This window comes from Meles meles, chromosome 16, assembly GCF_922984935.1.
Source record: "Meles meles chromosome 16, mMelMel3.1 paternal haplotype, whole genome shotgun sequence".
NCBI classification, from domain to species: domain Eukaryota; kingdom Metazoa; phylum Chordata; class Mammalia; order Carnivora; family Mustelidae; genus Meles; species Meles meles.
Window position 1 is genome coordinate 64661111 of NC_060081.1, and position 23442 is coordinate 64684552.

The 23442-nt window shown below is 43.5% G+C and overlaps 1 protein-coding gene across 3 annotated transcripts in view; it reads right to left on the bottom strand.

Annotated features, from left to right (window-relative positions):
• Positions 1 to 23442, bottom strand: part of CHD6 (chromodomain helicase DNA binding protein 6) — a 195332-nt gene that overhangs the window by 54961 nt on the left and 116929 nt on the right. For all 3 annotated transcript variants that reach the window (XM_045980678.1, XM_045980679.1, XM_045980680.1), the window contains 2 exons: positions 14822 to 15017; positions 547 to 711 (listed from right to left, as the gene is read on the bottom strand). In XM_045980678.1, coding sequence (XP_045836634.1) covers positions 547 to 711; positions 14822 to 15017 — 361 coding nt within the window. The remainder of the gene's footprint in view (positions 1 to 546; positions 712 to 14821; positions 15018 to 23442) is intronic.

Below are 23442 nucleotides of genomic sequence, written 5' to 3' on the forward strand. Positions count from 1 at the left end.
AATTTAGGAATCTTAGCTGCAATTTTTCATCCCCTTGGAGGGGGAAAGAGATTTTATAAACTGCATATTGCAACCTGCTAATTTATTCATTCATTTTTTTTTACGGACCATCATGCATTGAACATCTTTGATATGCCAAGTGCTGTAAAGGGCCATGTAGGATACAGATAAAATAGGTCCCACTATACCCTCAGGAGGCTCAAAGTCTGGAGCATATGTGACAAGAGATATTTAGAGTGTTAAGTGTTAAGATCTGCTGACTTCTAATGGGCACGGCTGGAAACTCTGCTCACTGAAACGTTGCTGCACGTTGGGCGATCCTACCCCATCACTGCACCTACAGATTTCCTTTATGCCTCTGTAAAACGTGGACCGCTGACCCGGAATTACTTTCTGCTGTGGGGAATGACTCCACAAAGACGTGTGACCTGACTCCACTTAGTGAACATGAATCTCCAAACAGCTGTAGGAAGGAAGATTCCAGAGGGGCCCCGGCTGTGTGATGAGTGCTTCTAGGGGAGCCTGGGTAGGTACTGTCATACTCACTCCATTGGTGCTGCCCTTTCGGTTTATGTCCTGAAGAACAGCCTTGTCCAGGCCCAGCTTCAGGCTGGCCTTGTCAAACATTTCCCGCTCGTAGGAGTTCCGAGTAATGAGACGATACACCTTCACGGCCTTGCTCTGGCCTATCCGGTGACATCGGGCCTGAGCCTGGGAAGGAGGGAAGGTCATACACATCATGTCACCAGATATAATGGTAGCAGCCCAAGGAACAGGGAAACACTTAAATACCATGTGGTGTGAGTGGCTGGCTCTCACAGTTATGAGTCATGGGACGAGTTTTGGAACAAAATTCACCCAGATGTCAGCTGCCCCTTCAAACTCACTCATTTCTTCACACCATTATTTACTGAGTGACTACCATATGCTGGGATAAAGTGATGAGAAGGACATGGCTTCCCACCCTCCCCAGCTTGCCGTCTGAGCGTCGCGCTCATTCCCAGGATCCTGTCCCTCTCTCTGGGCAAATGCTTCAGAGCTAGCAGCAGCACTCTCTCATTTTACTAGAAAGAAATTCTCACACAGAGAGAACAGTAGAGAAAAGTAGAAAGATCTCTTATGGACAATCGTTTCTCATCTCTACCATGCCTCCACCCTCTAAGACTACTATAAAACAAATCCTAGGGATCCTAGGGTTTCATCTTTACATACTTAGCATATAATTTGAAAGGTAAGGACTCTGGTCTTTGCCACTGCCACACTTCAAAACATGAAAACTTGGCAGGAACCATCTCATCAGTGTCCCAATTTCCCTGCTTATCTCATAGGCATATTAAGTGTGCTTGTTTGGATCAGGAGGTGATAGGGCCCATATGTTGTAGCGGGTTGATAGGTCTCAAGTCTCTTTCAATCTACAGACACACCTTGCTTTTTGACCTCTCCCTTTTCCAGATACAACTTTGAAAAAAAAGCTTTTATTTATTTATTTGAGAGGGGGAGAGAGAACACGAAAGTGCTAGAGGGGAGGAGCAGAGGGAGAGGGACAAGCACTGAGTGGCTAGATCCACTATTCATGACCTTGAGATCGTGATCTGAGCCGAAATCAAGAGTCGGACGTTCAAATGACTGAGCCACCCAGGCGCCCCTCAAATGCAACTTTTTTGTTGGAGAGACCAAGTTTCTGTCCCCTAGTTTCTAACTATCCACATTTGCCATCTGCATTCTGGCTGTGTCACTGAACAAGTTCCTATGTTCCCTGTATTTCCTCTACACTGGGAGCTGGACATCTTGAGACTTGATCAGGTTAAGATTTGACTTTTGGCAAGTGTTTCTTGGTGGTGTCTGAATTTCCATCAGGAGGCATATTATGTCCGGTTGTCTTTCTCTGAGTGATAATCATTGGCTAGATCCACTATTTCAGTAGAGGTTACAATCCCTCATGAATTTTTTGGTTCCCCTGATGTTCAGTTCCTGTAGAAAAGACAAGCTAAATGCCTGATTCTTTATTTATTTTTTAAAGATTTATCTATTTTAGAGAGGCAGTGAGAGAATGCATGAGTGGGGGAAGGGGCAGAGGGAGAGAATATCCAACCAGACTCCTGCTGGGTGTGGAGCCCAAAGCGGGGCTCGATCCCATGAGCCACGAGATCAGGACCTGAGCTAAAACCAAGAGTCGGACATATTAAGTGGTTAAGCCACCCAGGTGCTCCTTCTTTCTCTTCATTTAAATCAGTTTCCAAAATAATATCCTCTAAAAGTGACGAATGAAGACTTTACTATTTATTTTTTAAACACGACAATGAGGTTAAGCACTTAAATATATATGCTGTTTTATCTCACTGCCGTTATTCTTTTTCCTGTGGGAAATTTCAAGTTGGCTCCTGAATTCTTGTGACATGATCCAGTCGAATACAAAAAGGAGCATGATGAGAATAAACTCTGGTGTTAAAATGGATTTGGAGGTATCCATATGAGCCCATGGTTACAGATGGGTGTGAGCACACACGCACACACACACACATATGTACACATAGAAAGAAATAGATATGGACAGGCTATTTGTGTTTGGTTTCTGGTATGACATGTTCCATGTTCCTACTATAGATTTCCTGCCCAGACCTGGAGTCGGCCATGTTCTTCCTGGGAGTCCTGATTTCTTTCAGTGAGAGTCTGGATGCTCCAGAGGTGCTCCTTGTTATTAGTTAGGTCATTGTTTCTAGGCTGATTCAGACGTGTGTGTGTGTGTGTGTGTGTGTGTGTGTGTGTGTAGTGTATACAACCATGTGCATATATAAGACAAAAGAACATCATAAGATCATACCATTATTTGTAATCCAAACTTAAAAGCATGGGATTCTAACTTTACCAACCACACACTTACATCTCTTTCTAACCATATCAAAAGGCTCAATTCTCAACCATACCAGTATCATTGTTCATTTGATTTATCCCACAATTTATGTTAAAGACTCAGAAAAACTGTATTATTATGATCTCCTCAAAACATAATTACTAAAAACAATGCAAGATTTTTGTTTTCCTCCTCTCAGGGTTATATCCCACTAAGTATGTACACTTAAATTACAGTGTTTTAAATACACAGTGGCAGGTAGGTTTCTTTTTTTGCCCAGTGGTAGGATAAGAAAATGTGAAACTACTTTCTATGTAATAAAGGATTGAGGAAATGGGTAAATATACTGAGGAAAATAGGAATTAGGGTTTTCACTGTTGAAGAAGGAAGTTATAAATCCATAAAGAAAAAAACCCCTAGAGTAACTATGGTATTAGAATGGATCTGGAGAGGTTTCAGCATTAACTCGTGGCTAGTTGTGTGTCTGTATGGATATAAACATACACATACATACAGGTCTAGAAACAGATATGGATATATGTGTGTTTATAGGTTTATTATACATGTGTATACGTACACATACAAATGAATGTACATTATGTATCTATGTGCATTTATATTCTGTGTCTGTATTCTAGGTATGTCCACCAAATGCGCCTAGGAGCAACAATATCTCAGTAGCAAAGGCCATACTCACTCCCAGATCTTGGTTTCTAAATATATTCTCCATTAAGACAAAACCTAGGCATGTGAGAGAAGTAGTTAATCCCAGGGCTGGGGGCAGAAAAAGTACAGGACGAGCCCAAACATATTGTGACAGAATGTAAGGAAGTGAGCAAAGAAGGATGGAGACATACCCAAATAACACCATCAACTAACTTGAAGGGGTTTACTACTGGCTACGTCCAGGATGATCTGAGTATCAAAATAAACATAGTTGTGGAATATAACCCACTGAATAAAAAAAGAACCCATGAGTACATGATGACATAAATAAATGGGAGAAAAAAGGGAAAACTTTCTTATAGTAGAATATGACTAACAGAGTTCGAGTAACAAAGCTTAGAAAAATATTTATTTATACAGTCTTGAAGTATCTCTCCAAAATTGCTTATTAGTTTCAAAGGAAAAAACAGCAACTTTATAGCGGAGACATCTGGTAGATACCCATTAACTAAGATATCCAAGTGCCTATGAACACACAAACAGACATCATGTTTCTCCTGATGTGATACACTGAGAAGGATGTATCAACTTCAGTGGTATTACTAAACCCAAATCCAATCCTGAGGAAATAAGAAACACAGAAGGGATAATATGTAAAACTGGCCTGTACTCCTTAAAAACATAGGGTTGTGAAAGAAAATGAAAGACTGAGGAACTCTTCTGACTCGAGAAAACTAAAGACTAAAGCAGTACGGTGATGGGTGCTCCTGGACTGGACGGGCTTCAGGCTGGGGAAGAGTGGCTATAAAGGACACTCAAATAAATGATAAATCTGAATACGGACTGTGGATTGAAGACCGTTTTCTTATTTCCTGATTCCGAGAACTAAACTGTGGTTAAAGAAGAGAATGTCCTTGTACTTAGGAAATACACACTAGAGTACTTGGGGGGTCAACTTACTCTCAAATGGTTCAGACCAAAAATGGTGCGTGCACACATCTGTTTACGTCTACGTATGTACTCAGAGAGGTAGGGGAGCAAGAGGGCAAAATTATAAAGCAAATGGGGCAAAATGTAAAGAGTTTGTGAATCTGGATAAAGGCTATACTGAATCTGCAAACTGAAATTATATCAAAATGAAAATGTCAAAAATATTAAATAAAACATTTGAAATAATTTCTCCCTTGGGGTTACACTGTCCCCTTGATATACAGCTAGACTCAATGGTTTCATTTTGCTTCTGCATTTTAAGGACTGATTCCCACCCCCCCCCACACATTAATTTAACCATAATGAAGGGAGTGAGAAAGAAGAAAACCAAACCAAGTAACTTTGGAAAATGGTATTTTGATTATATACTGCAAGACTAATGACAAACATACAAAAAAACCAACCCACTACTACAGTCCATTATATGGTGGCAAATTTATTTATGTTTCACAGAACATGGGTTAGGAATTCTGCAACGACTTTATGTACATACTAGGATTGAACAAATGAGTAAATATACTGTGTTATTATAAGACTGAAACTTCTCTCCATCAGAGAAAGGAGTTAAAAAGAAGGAAGAGGGGAAGGCTGGAGTGAATCCTGTGTTGTTGGACTGGAATAGCACCCACTGAAGGTAGACAGATAGAAGAAGTAAAGATGTGTGGTGTAAGTGCTTGGGTCAAGTACATATACGTCCATATCCTAGCTCTGTCTGCTCAGAGAGTCTAGAAGCTAGCAGCAATGGGCACGCCTAGTAGCCAGATCTTGGTGGCTAAATGCCATTCATTTTTTGTTTGTTTGTTTTAAAGATTTATTTATTTATTTGAGAGGGAGCGATTGAGCAGGGGGAGGGAGATAAGCAGACTCACCACTGAGCGACACCCACCCCAACACGGGACTTGATACTAGGACCCTCAGATCATGACCTGGGTCAGACGCTTAGCTGACTGAGCCACCCAGGTGCCCCTAAGTGCTATTCTTGCATGAAAGGAATCCGTGATCCTTGGAAGAACTGTCAATTTTACGGCTGTGGCAGGAAAAATGCAATAGGAGCCAGAACGTCTTGTGGGCCCAGAAAGGAAGTGCTCAAAAACTGATGAGGGCAGGTCGAAAGCACACAGGAGCCAACTGGAAGGAGCTCCTAATGACCAAGTATGAACAACAAAATAAATAAGGAGAGTAAGAGATTATAAGCCATAAATAACATGATTCCATACTGGTATACGGAAATAAAGAGGGAGAAGGAGCTGTTCTCTATAGGATTCCAATTAATAAGTGTAAAGGAAATGACAGAAATAGAAAATTACGAGGAGCCAAACCCCAGGGTAGTAACTGTTGAAGGCAAAACCACTAATGGATGCTAAAATTAACAGGCAAAAGTATGGTGAGAAACAGGATATTTACAGAGTCTCAAGATATATCCCCTCCCAAGATACTAATTAAGTTTCAAAGTAAAAATAAAATAGTTACTTTACAGTGAAAAAACCTGGCAGATACCACCTTGACCAAGTAATCAAGGTTAACATCATAAGCAATAAGATTAACCCATATACCCCCCCCCCCAAAATGATGCACTGAGAAGGACATGACATCACTTCTATGATAGTCTTGCTGAAAATGCATAACCTCAGATCCGATCACGAGAAAACATTGAGCAGACACAAATTGAAAGACAGCTAGCTGGTCTGAACGCTTCACAAGCGTCAAGGTCATGAAAGATAAGGAAAGACACGCTCTGTCGCAACTGAAGGAGGCTAAGGAGTCAGGATTTCTAAAGGATATAGAAGAATGTGCATTGGATCCCTGACTAGAAAAACAACATTTCTAGGAAACTGAAGGAATATGAATATGGTCTATAGATTATTGTGTCAATGTTAATGTTCTGGTTTCAATAATTAGGCTATGATAACATGAAATGTTAACATTAAGGAAAGCTAGGTGAAGGGTCCTAGAACTCTGCAATATTCTGCAACTTTTTTAAAGTTTAAAATGATTTCAGAATAAAAACTTTTTCACTTTTTTTTTTTAATTGTTTCTAATTTTCTGAACGTTCCCAGTGTGGAGCCCAGCACGGGGTCTCAACTCAGGACCCTGAAATCAAGACCTGAGCTGAGACCAAGAGTCGCATGCTTAACTGACTGAACCACTCAGGCACCCCGGACACTAAAGTTTTTAAAAATTAATTTTGTTTTATAATGTTACAAAATACTTAGGGTGCTTCCACAGTCAAATATACAAAAAGGCATGTTTGAAAAAAGTAGCTTTTATCTCTGTCACTTCCACGCTGTTTCCTCACTCCCCCTATAGGTAACAATTTAAAAATAAAGCATTTTTTGTTTGTTTTCTCTTTCCTTTGGGAGGCAGGGCAGAAAGAGACAAGACACACACACAGCTTTTTTTAGATAAACGCTAGCATGCTAGACGTACTTTTTCCACCTTATCTCCCCCCCCAAAATATACTCAAGAGACTAGACACATTCCTCATTCTTTTATGAAAGTTGAAAATACCATGGCTTAGTCAATCAGTCTTCTATTGCTAGACAGCTAAGTTGTTGAGCCTTTGGCTATTATAATCAGTTGTCATATCTCCTTTCAATATCTTTAGATACTGAAGATTAGAAGATTTGATGGGAGTGATCAAGGTAATAAAATGGCACGTGGAACGCATAAAGCATTATTAATATGTAGCCACAAGTACGGACCCTGATTTTCTTTCTCTGATTCATCTGATGTTGAAGGTAAATTACAAGAGGGAGTTGAAGAAATGTTCTGAGCACAGGTCCAATACAGGAGTGCTGCAGACACCACTAATTCCCTTCCGGGTATCCACATTCCCTTTACACCTCACTCACAGAACCCCGATCCTTGCAGAGGGCAGCAGCGTGCCCACCTGAAACCATCTCTAGCCTCCCAGGGATGATGAGGAACACTCTGGACAGTAAGATGCAGCAGAAGTCTATGGCGATATCTGGCAAACTTCTGCTCTCCCGAGGAATGCATCACAAGCTCCTTCCCTATCCTTCCTGCAGCATCCATCTCAGAACAAAGAGAATATAATTCGCATTCCCTGAGGATGCTGGAGCAGAAAGACAGAAGGAATGCGGGGCTCTGATGACACCATAAAGCCACCTTACCTTAGACTACCCATCTCTAGATTCCTCTTTAATGGAGAAAAACATACCTGTTTTGGGGGGTGAGGGACACTGTCACAAGCAGCTAAATGACACCAGAAGATACAAATATGCTCTCCCAAGAGGACTTACCTGAAAGATAAGAGGATGAGTCCTGTCACATTTAAGTTACTCATCCTTTCACAGTTAACCCCCAATAGCAGTCCTCACTTCCCTAACCAGAACTCACACACCAAACAACGTGGTAAACAGAGGAATGCTCAGAACCAGGGCAGCAGCTGAGATGACGTGCAAACACGACCCTCAGCAAAGGCGTCGGGGCAGAACCTCCAGAGCTGGCCCCAAGGACGGGGCGGGGAGCACCATGGGAAAATTCTAGAGCTCTCGAGCTCTCCCACATGATGTGCCGGCTCAGGGTTTGTTCTTTACGATTTAATATGTTTGAAGTGATCAAAGGCCTACAAGAAACAAGCAGTGACGTTCAGAAAATTAGAAACAAACAACCAGGCACAGATCCCGGTGACTGTAACGGGAAGAAGTCCGGGGAGCAGCTGAACTGAACAGCAACAGATTTCAAACCAGTACCAGCCCTCGACTTAGCTGTTGTCGATTCCAAATCCAGAATGTGGCATAACCTTGTATGATGACCTAAAAATTAAAGAGCTGGTACAAAAAACCAAGCATAATGTTGACTCCTCTCCTGACTCTTATGTACTTTTTCAAATCATGACCTACATTTTAAAAGTACGTTTTCTCTAATACTTTATTTACAATGCTACTTAGTCCTCAGTGAACATCTGCGTCTCAGAGAACACAAAAACAGCAGCCTGAGCCCGACCCCATCTAGCGTGCTGGCATGGCTTCCCAGCCCACCTTCTTTGCCCCAATATTTTATTTCAGGCCCAGCAGCTCTCCCTGCAGCAGGAATCAGGGTGGGCTGGGTGCTGCCCTCCCTTCACCATCTCTTCTGCAGGCCTGCTTTGGAATAGAAGTTTCTGGCTCCAAATCTGTTCCTTTGGGAAAGGCATGATCCTCTCTTAAAATGTAAACATTTTTGGGAAATAGCACAGATCCCCTCTCCATTTCTATTGCGTGACTCAGTTAATCACCCAAACTGAAGTCCTGAGCACTGCTGTCTCCCCAGGGCCTGGCCTCTGTCTAGGGCTCACTAAATGGGTCAAAAAGTCAGCCAAGAGCAGGCTGAGTGCAGGAGAGAAGCATGAGTAGCATGGGGAAAGGGTGCTTCGGGGCAGCCAAAGAAGTGGGGAGTGAAAAGGAGAGGACAGGAGAGGCAGGACTCACTATCTGCAGCCAGTGGTGCGTCCTCAGTGCCCTCTCCAGCTGCCCCAGGGGTGCCACCCATGCTTATTCCCACCCTTTGTTCCCTTGGTCTGGAACATTCTTCCTTCTGATCTCAGATTTGAGATGCTACCCCTCACTTGGGTCTCTGCTCAGATGTCACCTTCTTAAAGAAGGCTTCCTAGACCACACTCTAGGACAGGGCACCGACTGCCACCATTCTTATCCTTTGAGTCTGTTTGTCATTGTAACAAGGATGGCGATCTGCAACTAGCTCATCGAGTTTCCCTTGTCAGCCCACTGAAACGAAAGCCCCACGAGAGCACTAACCACCGGTCTTCCTCACTGCTGTGTCTCCAGCCCTGTGAACAGCGCCTGGCGTGCCCCCGTGTTCGGCAAATACTGAATGCATAGACCATGTAACAGAACATTCACAAATTCCCAACTTTCTTCCAGCAAAGAAAAGCAAAGCCAGTGGAGTCTAGCCCTCTTGAGGTCCGGGCCTATATACTGTTAACACGGTCGGTGCCGGCAATTGGAAGAGGCCAAGGAGACCTCCTAGTTTCCCTTCTTGGAGCAGGGTGTCAGGCCCCTGGGAACAGACCGCGGAAGTAGCTCTGGCTCCGCAGGGGGGATTCCCTCTCCCTTCCCAAATGCTGTGGACAGGCAGCTGTCGCACTCCCCCGGGGCTGTGCCCTCTGCCAGCAGCTCTGCTCCCATGCTTTCTGAACCCTTCTTCCAGGGACAGGGAACCGTATGGCCCTACCACGGTGACCCTGAGCCCTGTCCGGCCCTCAGGAACTCTGGCCCAAAAGACCAAAAAGTTCCCAGAGGAGCATCTGAGGTGTCAGAGGGCCATAAGAAAGCAAGGTGTTGGTGGCCTCTGTGAGGGGACGTGTGGTACCCCACTACTCCCACAAGGCCGGTCTCTGCCTTCACAGCTAGCAATACTGCTGGCTTCCTGCAAACCAGAAGAAAAGAAACCCGCTTTTCACTGCTCGTCTTCATGCTCAGGCTACAGTCAATATCCTTTACTATTTCTTAACCTTGGCGCTCCGGGAAACCTGACGTACCAGGACTGGCTCACAGCGTGCCTCCCGAATGAAGGCGAGAAAGGGTGAACTTATGCTCTTGACTGTCTTAATGCACTGAAGCTAACACAGACACATTCAAGGTCTGAGGGAAGACGTGGCATTTACCGGATACCTCTAGGGAAGATGTGCCTGTTAAAGGGACCTTGAGTTGGTTCACCCCTGAGATGGGTGCAGTCCTTCAGTGCCCCCTGATTCTCTCTTTATCTCTGAGTAGTGTCTGGTTCCTATCCTAGATCCTAATGAACTTCACTGTTCTGGAAGGGGGGGCAGGGAGCTATGGGAGGGAAGCGCTGCCAGGCTCACAAAGCAGAAGTCCTAGGTCCCCATCTTTGTGCTTCCAGAGTGAGTGTCTGCTCTCAACCCTCCTTCTCCCTTTCTGTCTTCCAAATGGAGGAGATGGACTGATTAGTGAAACCGAAGTGAGTGTCTGTAGACTCGCCCCTTCCCCTCCTCTCTTGAGGAGTGCAGACGCTCTTCGATCAGTGGCAGCCCTGATCAGTGACGGCCTCTGTCCGAAGACGGCCGCCAGCAGCTCTCTGTGGGTCGGGTCAGCCTTGGGGTGAGGGGGGTGGCGGCCTCTGTCCACAGATGGCCGCCAGCAGCTCTCTGTGGGTCCCATCAACCTTGGAGTGGGGGGGGGGGGCGCTCTGTCCGCAGACGGCTGCCAGCAGCTCGCTGTGGGTCCAGTCAACCTTAGGGGGAGGGTGTGTAAGTACAGGAGTCTGAGAGCCTCATTCTGGCTACAGGTCAAGCTGTGTCATCTAATCCACCCTCACAGTTGATTAGAGCTGATCTTTTTTTTTTTTTTTTTTAAGGATTTTATTTATTTATTTTAGCGGGAAAGGGAGGGGGAGAAAGATCTCAAGCAGACTCCGCACTGACTGTGGAGCCCAACAGATCTCATGACCCTCAGATCACAACCCCAGTCAAAATGAAGAGTCGGACACTTAACCGACTGCGCCGCCCAGGCGCCCCTACAGATCATCCTCTGATCCTCTGTTGTACTTCTGTATCTATTTCTTAAATAGCTCAGATCTAGGCATCGGAGAGGGACAGAATTTACTGGAGTCCTCAGACTCTAACGAGACCAAAGGAAAGAGCATAAGACACCTGATGTCATTTGTTTTACGAAGACCTAGATTAAAAAAAAAACAAAAACCTTAGTGATTCATAAGCCTAATTCTATCCCCAAAGCACAGAAAATCCCAGCCATATGATCAGAAGAAAACGATGAATTTGGACTGACATTTCAAAAAATAAAGGACAGCTGCCTCTAAGCTACAAAACATTTACATAAAAATAATGACAACAGTGTATAACAATAACAATAGTGAAAAAGCACCAGAAAAGGTGTAACAGTGCTGTCTGACTTTCAGCTGAGTTCTCAGAGAAAGGAGCTATGTGTTCTCCAGCCATGGAAGCTCGTTTGTCTGCAGACCTGCCTCAGGCCTACTTAGCTGAGCCCAGCCTCCCCTAATCAGCTTGGCTTCACTTTCAAGGCCCTGAGAGGGTCTGCCTTCCATCAGTCAAGAAACAGCTTCCCAGCACTGGCACTGCTTGCCCATGCGGGCCTCCCTGGGGATATCCAAGGACTGTACCAGATCTTTCCAGGCTGTCTGAGACCAGAGTGAACACTCACGTCTTCTACCATCTGAACTGAGGCCTCTGGAGCATTGCTGAAATCCCACTAGGGTAGGGCGTAAGACCCTGTTCATAATGAGATTCTTTTTTCTGTGGCCCTGATATTTACATCAGGCAGAACACACCTCAATCCACACACAGATAAATGTTCTGTGCCAAGGCCACCTTCCAAAAGAAATACAATCCTCTTCTATCAGAGCAAGAATTGTGTTTCTTTAATAACCATAGAGAATACGGATGACTAAAAGCTTTCACTTGTTTTACGGAAAATATTAGATTTTGTACATACGTGTGAACAACTATGTGTAAGTAAACATGATGTGACTAAAGAAGGAGAGTACCAGGGAACAGTCCGGTTAAGTTTTCTACTAAGGTTAGGAATGCATTTCGCTGATGTTCAAAGCTGAACTTAGCTGAAGTGCTGGGGACCACACGATGGTCGCATGGTCCCAGTGTTCAGACTCTCTCCCCCACATTGTATTTACCGCACATGGCACGATATATGTGGCAGGGAGAGCATGAACACTGAATGTGCATGGTTCTGGGGAAAGCCTCCAGCCCTCAAGCTCCTCTCCAGGCCAAACAAGTATACGACCTTACTCCATCTCTGTGGGTGACTCAGAACCACACTGTCCTTTCTCTATCATGTCCTCTTCACAGCCCACCAATCCCACTCCCCATTAACACTGCACTGATCTGACTTCCTTGCCCTAACATTATTCTTCCCAATTCCTTCATTTCTACCCAGTCTGGCTGACATTTCAAAAAAAAGGGAGAGTTCCCTCTAAGCCACAAAACTTTTACATAAAAACAACAATAACAATAAGGCAAAAGGCAGGAGATCTAGAAGACTCAGTGGCCAGTCTGGGGGCCCACGAGTTGAGGAATTTTCACTCTAGCTTGGACACGGGACTGCCACTGCCACCCTCACTCATTTACCTTCTGCCACATTCCTGGTTCAAGTTCCCACCCTGGATGGCCCGGGGTGCTGGTGGTCTTTGTTTCTCCACCGAAGCTGAGCATTATAGTAAGTTCAGAAACTGACTCAGCAGACTAAAAGCCTCACACGATCCAATTTCCATCTGACTTTGCTGCTATTCCTTTTATTCATCTCGTGCCAGCTCCCCAGCAGTGGACATTAAAAACAGCTTTTGCAAAGCTTCTTCCTTCTCCCCAGACCCCGATTCCGGAGAGCCCCACCCACCCTCTCTGGCTGCTATGCATACAGAGCAATCACCTCGGATGACTTCACCTTCCCCATCAGGCTCCACCACTCTCATCCTTGCCAGATCCATCCCTTGGCACGGGCACCTATTCGCAATTGGTCATATCCAGGATTTCACCAGGTGAAGCGTGGTGATCCCTAAGTCCTTGCCATGACCATGACCTGCCTCCAAATGCCAGGTACATGCTTCCGATTTCCATCCTGAAAATTCCTCCAGGCATGCCTTGCCATCATGGGCTCAAACTGGCCACCAAATTTCGGCTTCTCATCCCATCATTCTCCCAGGTACCAAGGCTGTCAGGGGAGCACCGCAAAGGAGCACAGAGCTTCACAGGTTTGGCAAGGACTTAAGGGAGCATCTGCCATAGTAAATATTTTAGATGTTGTGGGCTATGGTCTCTTGTGATAGTCAACTCTGCCACTGTAACAGGACAGGGCACGTGTTTGGGTGTATTGTATTCCAATAAAACTACTTCAAACCGGCTTGCCAACAGGCCATAGCCTCCCACCACCTGGTCAATATCACTATCCTAATTAGGTTCTTGCTAGTTACCTAATCAAATATTAGTTTTTGCTTATTTTTAGGCCAGTGTTAAGTACATTATTCTTTTAAAAAGTGGTTATTTATTATATCTAGCAACTCACCTTTGACCCAAATTATCCCTTCACCAGTAGAGAGGCCTGATGGGGAACTAGTCATGTCCACTGATTTTCTCTGAAGCTGGACACTGAACACAGTGCCACACAGTTTGTTTTACAAATGATTTTTACCCCCTGAATTTTAGCCAACTGTCACCAATTTAATAATTTAATTACTGCCATTTTTTCAACTAGTAGACTGCTTTCTTCAAACAAAATCTTATTTGGAAACTCATTAAATGAAAAAGGCAAAGCAGAACGACTGTGGGAAGTGGTGGGCCAGGCAGCAGCTCAAACGCCCCAGGCTGAGCTCCTCTGCTTGGCTTGCCCGTTCCTCACAGGGTCCCCTGGGGGGTGGGGGAATCTCCTTCAGGTTTGTGACACAGCAGCCTCTAAACGTCTTTCATCAACCCCCCGTATCATGGAAAAGGTTTTGAGCTACCCACCCCCTCCCCACTACACTCAAAATCCTAGTATTGGCAAATATCCCACGATACAATATATACTTAGGGTGAGTTCATCATTCATGAAAACGGATGTCAATCTAGAAATGGTATTCTTGACAAGTCAGAATCTTTCCGGCTGACATAATGTCCAGTGTGGCCAGAATGCCACTGTTTTTACTGTAAAGCAGGGCAGACGGAGGACTCTGGCCCGAACTGTTAGCCCTGTCATTTTCTTGTTTGTTTACGCTTATTTTAAAAACTGTATTAACTCCAATCTACAATAATCTTTAAAGCCACCAATTATTTAATTTGGTTAAAACTAAAAAACATGTCAGCAAATTCTCTCGATTGGGCACACATAAGCTCTAGCATGCAGCACTGAGTCGAGAGCAAATGGAAGAGGGAGGGTGCCTGTCACCTGGGCCACGCAATGGAGTCTTGGGTTATCTGTCTCCTTTACTATACATGACATATGACCATCTAAGAAACCAACCAGTGAAAATGCCTGAATCACTCTGTATTACCGAGAATTAGAGAACTAGTTAGGCTTAACATTTTTATGTTGGATAATAAAAATAAACAGTAGTTCTATTCTGTATTTGGAGGCTACCACTGTGAAAAACTATTTGGCTTAAAGCAAAATGAAAGAACCACTCCCTGATTAGTGGGAAAGGTCAACATTGACTTTCATTCAGTTGACCCCTGCCCGAGGCCAAGCCTGCCGCCCGGCTGACAGCACAGTGCGAGGAGGGCAGATGCTCTACTGCAAGCCGGGCCCTGTCGGGCTGTTCTCAGACACAGGGGCAGCTAAGGCAAACAGCAATCATCCTAGTGGTTACCTGCAAGTCATTTTGTGGGTTCCAGTCTGAATCAAATATGATGCAGGTATCGGCGGCTGTGAGATTGATGCCCAGGCCTCCCGCTCTGGTGCACAGAAGAAAGACAAAGCGGTCTGAGTCTGGCTTACAGAACCGGTCGATGGCTGCCTGGCGCAGGTTTCCCCGTACTCGCCCATCAATTCGCTCATAGGTGTATCTGAGGGGACCCAAACGAACGAAAGCCCAGGTGTTAATCATACTTCAATGGAGAGCAGCAAACAACTCAGGAAGCTGTTGACCCGCGGCCTTACATCCCTCACTTCTAAATTTGGACCAACCGACAGCAGTCTGCGAGGAATCCCTCCCGTCCACACGGGCAGCAGGGCAGGCGCCTAAGACTGCACTGTAAAACGTGCCCCACCCCCCAAAGACAAGCAAACAAAAACCAAACCAAACCAAAAATAACAGCCACGAACCCACAGCATGAGCAACTTAATCTCCAGTATTTCCCAGTTATTATTTGTACTGAATCTAATCATAAGACCAGGAAAAGCAAGTAAGAGCCTCAAATGTCTACTTTAAGTATTGCTCTTAAACAAGGACTCGAAGTTCAAGTCAGTGTGTAGCTGCTCTGGGGTGCCGTGAAAATGGTAAGCGGACTGCACCAACAGGCAGGTCTTGTGCACCTGGGCTGGTCATTGCTGACTCATCAGTTCTCCCGGGCAGCACACTGCCACACGCAGAAACCACAGGAAGGTTTCTGAGCTGTACTGGGGGGCAGGGGGACAACAACTGAGGACTTTTTAGAGGGAAATAAAATGGGGAAATGAAGCTGACTATCATTAAGAAGGCACATACCTGTGTGGAAACAAGGGCGAAAAGCATGGTGGGGGAGAGGGTAAAATGAAGGAGAATGAAACTGAAACTGCTATGGGAACGTATTACTATCTGTCCATTCAACTGAAGTACACAGACAGTATCTTTATGAAGGAATCATGTGATTAATACAGAATTGAAATAGAGTAGCAATGTGGACAGCTGCTGACATCGTGTTTTCTTATTTACCCTAACGATGAATAAATTCACAAGGGGATGTTACCCTCGGCTCAATCGGACCACCAAGCAGGAACTGGTTGGTAAAGTAGAACTAAAAGGAACATTGAGTAAAGGACCAAGGCGTCCTGGACCAAACGGCAGTCAAGAACATGGATCCTGACAAAAACCTGACGGTAGCCCACAGTTTGGAAAATCAGATTTTTAAGACTTCAGATAAATAACTGGTAAGAGAATAAGGACAGACACTCTAAGGGCAAATGACTCTGATGGGAATGGCTCTAGAAAACAGAGTGTGGCAGTATAATCCTGACATCCTCGAAAAAAAGGAAAATCCATCCAAGGAAATAACATGGAGAGAAACAAGACCAACTCAGGCTCAAAAGGGACACGTACAAAGCAAAGAACCAAGTCTGCAAACACTGTCTTTTATAAAGCCACAGTGCATCGATTCCCCCTTTTCCTTCTTTTTTTAAAGCAATAAGCTGAAGCACAGTCACGTGGGACTATAGTAGCACATAAACCAGGAGGCCGTGACTTAGAAAGGAGACTAGAATGAGCTTGTGTCATGAGACAAAAGCGAAGGGCTGTATGTCTGGATTCCATAAAACCAGAAGGGCAGTTAGAGACAATGGTCATTATCATTACCAAGAACCAAAGCTGTAACGTCAGCAGCAAGCTCTTCGGCGTCAAGCTCTGTGCCAGGCACCGTGAGACACGCTTGATACGCACCATCCCATTTCCGTCTCATGACGACTCTATGGGCTGGTTTTATTGTCATCCCCACTATACATTCGAGGAAACCTTAAAACCAAAAACAAGAGCCCCACAAGCAAACTAACTTGCCCAGCCACCGAGCAGGTGAGTGAGTTAAACTGAGACCCATCTGACTCCAAGTCCACATTCTTAGCCAGTCTGCTGTGTGGCCTTCAATGTAGGAGGATGGAAAGACTCCCCTAAAAACTTAAGAGAAAACTAAAGATAAACAAGAGACACCAGTAAATTTAGGAAGCTGTCAGTCTAGTGGAAGCTGGAAGAAACTACAGGCACCGACATGGTTTTGATAAGCCAGTACACTGAGATCTGCACCGGACACTCAGGAGTTTGGGCACGTGGACAATGGCATGGAAGCAGCACAGGGTTTGGAGTCAGGGGACAAGGCTGAGATCCATTAAACAGGAGCTGCCACCACCCCCACCATTACACACGCAAACAATTACTGCTAAATGCGCAGAGGACCCGGCAGCCATCACACAGGAGCTGGAAGCCCACGGCTCGAGGGAGGCAGGGAATCAGCACAGCTTCAGGGAGGAGGAGAAATCAATGAATAGTGATACTAGAGCTCAACCCAGGGAAAAAGTTCCCATACAATTAGAAGGTTTTGCCAGTTAAGATACAACACCAGTTTTAGAAACTGCAGGATGACTGAAGCATTAATTCTCATTTCTATTACTTGTTCAGTTTTGAGGGAGTGCTCTCAAAGAACACAAAACTAAAAATCTATCCCATTATGTGAGTTCTTTTCAACTGTTCCTCACCCCCTCCTTTCTGAGCCAAATCCCTTGGCTATGCCCTCACCCCGGTATGAGAATATGGCATGAAATTAAACGGGAACAAAACTAAACGGACAGCTGGAGAGGCAACGAGGCTCGAGAACAAAGAAAATCTTGAGGGCTAGTAAGTCTGAATGAAGAAATCAGACATCAAAAAATTCTCCACACCACACATCAGTGCAGCAATTAACCCTCTGCGTCAACTACATTTTGAACAAAGTCCCTGGGAGTTTATGTGGCTCATCAAACTGTAATTCTCAGCCACTGTCAAATTTCAACAAGAAGCAGGTGGCAGCCTGGAAAACCTGTGTGCTTTGTTTTGGGGAGGGAGGCGGTGACGCGCTTTTGGCACAACAGGAAATGCTGACCTCAGAAGGCCTGAAGGGAAATGAAAGCTTTTTCATCTCTCAGCAATAACTAGCTGGAAAACATACAGAATTAAACAAAATCCCACTCACAACAGCCAGACACAGACAGAATACTTAGGATTAGGCTCAGAGTAAGAACTATGCTGGACTCAGAACATGACTCTAGGTACCATGCTGCCTTGCTCACCGTGTCCTTGACGCCTACAAGGTTCTAGGCACAAGCAGGTACTTCATAAGAATTTACTGAGTCAGCAGTGTATGTAAAAGACCTGAATACGTGCAGTGAATATCAAGTTCTTCAGTTTGGCAAAGGTGTCAGTCCTGTCCTACTAAATGTGAAAAAGCCCATCAAAATTCCAACAAATGGATATATGTATGTATAAATACAAATATGCATATGTGTGTACACACACATATTTTTTTCTGTAGTCAGGGACTATAGTCAGGGAGAGACTAAAAAAATTTTAATTTTGAAGTTTATCCTCAATAATAAGAGCAAAGGAATAGAAATACTGATCAAAAGAAGACAAAGGTTAAACACACATCAACACAGATAATAAGTGTATTTTATAGACGGTGTTTTATATGAATGGAGGAAAAGATGTACTATTTAATAAAAAATCAGACACATTTGGAAATAAATTAGATCCCCAATATATACCATTTTAAACTGCAGAAAGACTACAGACTGAAATGTAAAACAAAAGGCAATCAAAGAAATCCAGTTAAAGATTCTCAGGTGAGAAAAACTTATTAATTCAGGGGTGCTTTGGTAGCTTGGCTGGTTAAGCATCTGACTTGATCTCAAATAAAAAAGAAAGAAAGAAAGAAATAACTTAATTCAATACTGCAGAATATCCAAAAGGATCAGGCATTGGTGGTACCAGGTAATCCTGAAAATGGGGATGCAAAGAGTCTGAAACAGAGGAACTAGCTGAAGGTCAAGTATCAGCCTATAGATTCCCCTACGCTAGCCTCGAAGAGGGTAGAAATAGAAGACCTGTACTGCACTCTACCCCATGAGATACCAACCACAGCTATTTCTTTCTAGCACTCCCCTACAATCGGCTCCCAGTACAATCAAGTTCCCATCCTCCATGCAGAAGAGAGGAAGAGATGCCCTGACACACAGACACTGAGGTCCAGCTAAACAGACAGTGTTCACGCACAGGAGGGAAGCCTCTGACCTGCGTCACGGGGGCTCTGCTTTAGGGATGGAGTGGGCAGCTCCTCACATGCCAGCCCTCTAGCAAGTAACAACCACAAATGGACAAAATACAAAAAACCAAAACCCCCAAATGCCATGAATGAAGAGAAAAACCAATTTGAGGGCACTGGAGAGTTGAGGCAAGAAGGCTGATTTGGGGGAGGACCAGACACGTGCAGCTCCAGCCAGAGGGGACGCCACTGTCACGGCGGCAGAGGAGCAGGGCGGCTGCCCTTCGGATAAACAGCTGCTGTCTTTCAGACCAGACGCACCAGAGGAAGGAGTCTGGGGCAACCAGGACTGCCAGTGGGGAGAAGGGATCTACAGAAAGCAGAGACACGGAGATAGTACACACCAAACTCTGGCTCTAGACTCTACCGAAGACTGGCTGACGTTTCCCACTCGCAGATGACGGAAGGCTGCCTCAGCTCAGGCTGGAGCTGCTGCTGACCAGACACCGACAGGAAAAGCATGCTCAGTCTCACCTAGTTAGCTACCTCCAAATAAAACTCACCCTCTTTGCAGCAGCAGAACAGAATCCTGAACGTCCACAACAAAATATTCGCAATGTTCAGGAGAAACCCCAAAATTATGCAAAGAAATTGTGTGAAGAAACAGGAGAAATGTGACCCATTATTGAGGAAAAAGACAATCAACAGGTGTCACATCTAAAATGTTATAATTAAGCAGCTATTATAATTACGCCCACTGAAGGAATGTATGTAATAAAGAAAAGACAGGAAATCACAGCAAAGGAACACGAAGGTAAGAAACACATAGAAAGCTTAGAACTAGAATACAAGCTTTAAAATACAGAAAGCACTGAAGGGGTGTAGTAATAAGCAGGGCAGAAATGACTTGAGAAGAGAGTCAGAGTGCCGGAAGACAGAAAAAACAGACTGAAACAAATAGAAAAACAGAGCTTATGGAAAGTGGAACAATATGAGAAGGTCAAACATACAGGTGATTGGAGGCTCACAAAGAAATAAAAGAATGGGGCAAAAGGGAAAAAGAACCTGAAGGAATACCTACCAAGCCCTTCAGAGCTGGATGAAACATAAACATGTACAAATTTAAGCAGCTCACTGAAATCTGCACAGGGTGAAGGCCACCCATTACAGTCAAACTGATTTAAGACAAGATCATAGTAAAACAACATATTACGTACAGGGGAAAGAGGAACGTAAATACTGGCAGACCTTCTTGTCAGAAACCATGGGGCCTGAACACAGAGGAGTAACATTTGAAAGTGCTGAAAGGAGAAAAAAGGCAAACCTAGAGTTCTACCGTGAAGGGGACACAAACGAATGAAAAGAAAAAAAAAAATCTGACTTGAAGTTAACAGACACTGTAGGAAGATTAAAAAAAACAAAACAAAACAAAACAAAAAACCCCCAAACAACCCTCTATAATGCTATCTCAGAAAGGCAGACAATGCATCTACGCAGCTGTGAAATAACAAGTTAAAAGCTACGAAAATAGAAAATTTAGAGAAGAAATGTTCTAGGAAATTGAAAATATAATTACATAATGAAAACTCAGGGGTTAAAAGTGGAGGACAGAGTACAAGAAAGAATTCCACCAGAGGTGTAGCAAAACATAGTGAGATGGAAAGGAAAGAAAATCAGGTGACTGGTTCAGAAGGTCTGACATATAAACAACAGGAGATCCACAAACAGAAAACAGAACAAAAAGTTTTTAAATGGAACATAAAAATACAAATTCCCCAGAACCGAAGGAACACAGATTTCAGATGAGAAAGACCTGCTCAGTATCGAGTTCAATGGATCCCATACAAAGGACAGTTCAGTGTAGAATTCCATAGCACTGGGAAAAAGAGGAAAAATCAAAGCCTCTGAACAGAAAAACATGTCACATGCACAGACCACGAAGCACAAGGGCTTTGAACTTCTAAGAAGCCACCATGGAAGCTAGAAGACAGTGGATCAAACCCTTAAAATTCTGTGGGGAAATAATTTCTAGCCTAGACTCCCAAACCCAGCCAAACTGTTACTCAAGGAGAGCGGCCTGAAAACATTCCAGGGACTGTCCACATTCCCTTATCATCTACCCTTCCTCAAAAGCTCCAATCCGTGGAATGCCACGTGGAATGCCATCTGTGGAAGCCATCCACGGAATCTACCATGGAGATTTCATTCAAGTGGGAAGGGAAGACACCTGCCAGTGTGATGAAGGCAGGGAGAGGTGGCAGCATGTATGAGGAGGGGAGAGCACCTGGCAGGAGAGGGGCCGTATGGGCGGGGTGGCCCTGAGCAGACGCAGCGGACATGCCAGACCATGACAAGAGGAGACTGAGACAACCAGGGTATGTTTGGGAGCTGAAATTATAATAAGGAAATAGAAAAAAAAAAACCAAACAAACAGGCAATCAAATAAAAAGATAACTTTTAGTTTCAAGGAAACTAAAAATTGTTTAAGAAAAAAATCATAAATAGCACACTATGGCAGGGCTGTCGCTCAGTATTTGTCCAAGTTATGTGGCAGTGATGAGGGGCGAGGAGAGAAGACCCGTGCTCGTCTTCCACACTGGGAACAGGTAATACCTAAAACTAAAAATCATCACGAAATTACAACTGCTAACATTATTTAGGTATGGCCATAAATACTCAAAGAAAGAGCATAAAAAGAATTTAAAATAAGAGTTTCTGGGACCGGGAGGGAAGGCTGCTATCCAGAAAGGCACTTTCTTGAAAGTCTAACAAAACAGTTTGGCTCTTTAAAATATGTGCGTGTACAACTTTGCTGGAAATAAAAACTAAATTAAAAAGAGAAAAGTAACGATGATATTAAGGCCAGAAGAACACTGCTGGATGCAGCTAGGGTGAAGAAACCACACAAAAAAAGTGTAAAGAAAATACTTAGGAATATGTATATGAGTGTGCGGTTCAGGGATAGGCGAAGCCTTTTTAAGCCTATTAGTTTACGCATTTAACTTTAAATTTAAGCATAAATAAGCATTTAAGTTAATTTAAATCTGTTGTAAGAATGCGAGTTTTGACTATTACAAAACTTGAAACTTCTAAAAAAAAAAGATAAACAAAACCCATACCCATAAACAAAAAGTCAAAAACAACACTGGGGAAGTATTTATGCTATATTCTTAAGTAACAAGTTATTCTTATATTAAAAAGGCAAAGAGCAACAGAAAATGGAAGAAGCATGAACAAACAGTTCACGCACACAAAACTGTAAACAGCTAATATATACAGAAAATATTTACTTTCGTTATTACTCAGAAATACAACTTAAAACGAGACCATAATTTTGGCTCATTGGATGAGCTAAGATTAAGTGGCAAAAACATTACTGATCAGAGTATGGGGAGGGGAAAGCACGCTGAAAGGCATAAAAGTAGCAATATCTTTCTAGAGGGTGTTTTGGAAATACGTATCAAGTGCTTTTAAAACTGTACATCAGAATTTATCTTAAGGAAATAACTGGGAACGTTCACAATGACCCTGAAGGTATAACCACAGAGTTCCTTAAAATCCTGAAATACTGGGAACAACCTATGAGACGGAGAATCATCAAAATTAAGTTGTAGAAAATGAGTTAAAAAAATCGATTTATTAAATAAAAAGGTGAACTCAAGGTAGAATGTAGAATATAAACTAATGGACAACAAAACTAAATGCTTGTTTGCACAAAATGAAAAAGACACCCCCCCCCCCCGCCCCAGTATGAGAGGGAGCCTGGAGACCGTGGTGGGGTTATATATGCCTGTACTTTCAAGAGACATTTAATACTTAAAATATCTGAAAACAAAATAAGCAATAGATGATAAGGACAAATAGGATAAAAAGGAGCTAAACTGAGATTTGTACTTGGTAGAAGCCTGTAAATTACACTGTAGCTCATTTGGTGGTGGCGGGGGGGGGGGTTCTTTAAAAAAACAAACTGCGAACTAGTAGTTCTATATATTTTGAAGGGTAAAATGATGTATTTATAAGAAGCAAGTGTTCTGGCAATGGGTTTCTAATCTATAGTGAATTTATAAAATATGAAACTGCTTTAACTAGTTTTGATTTACTCATTATACCTTCCTCAAAGAAAAAAATGATGTAAGTCTCAAGAATTCTCTACCCAAAGATCTTCACTATAGGACTCTGAGAAAGTCTTTTATTGTCTAATTTGGTTTTGGAAATTTACTTATGTAACATTGAATATCAGCATATCCCATAATTGAACGTCACTTCTTTTAATAATCCTTCCATAAATTACACGTTACAATAGCAAACAGAATTTTCAAGGATCAGAATATTTAAGACAACTGTGATTTGCTGTGATTATTTTATGAAACCAAAGCTTTCCTTTAAACTTAGCAATGCCTAAACAGTTCCTATGACCTTGAAAAGTCTTTTCCCATTGCATAAATTCTTAAAAATCCCTTTATCATCTTGGGATCATTGATGTATCCCAGTGACTGGAAACATAAGGCCC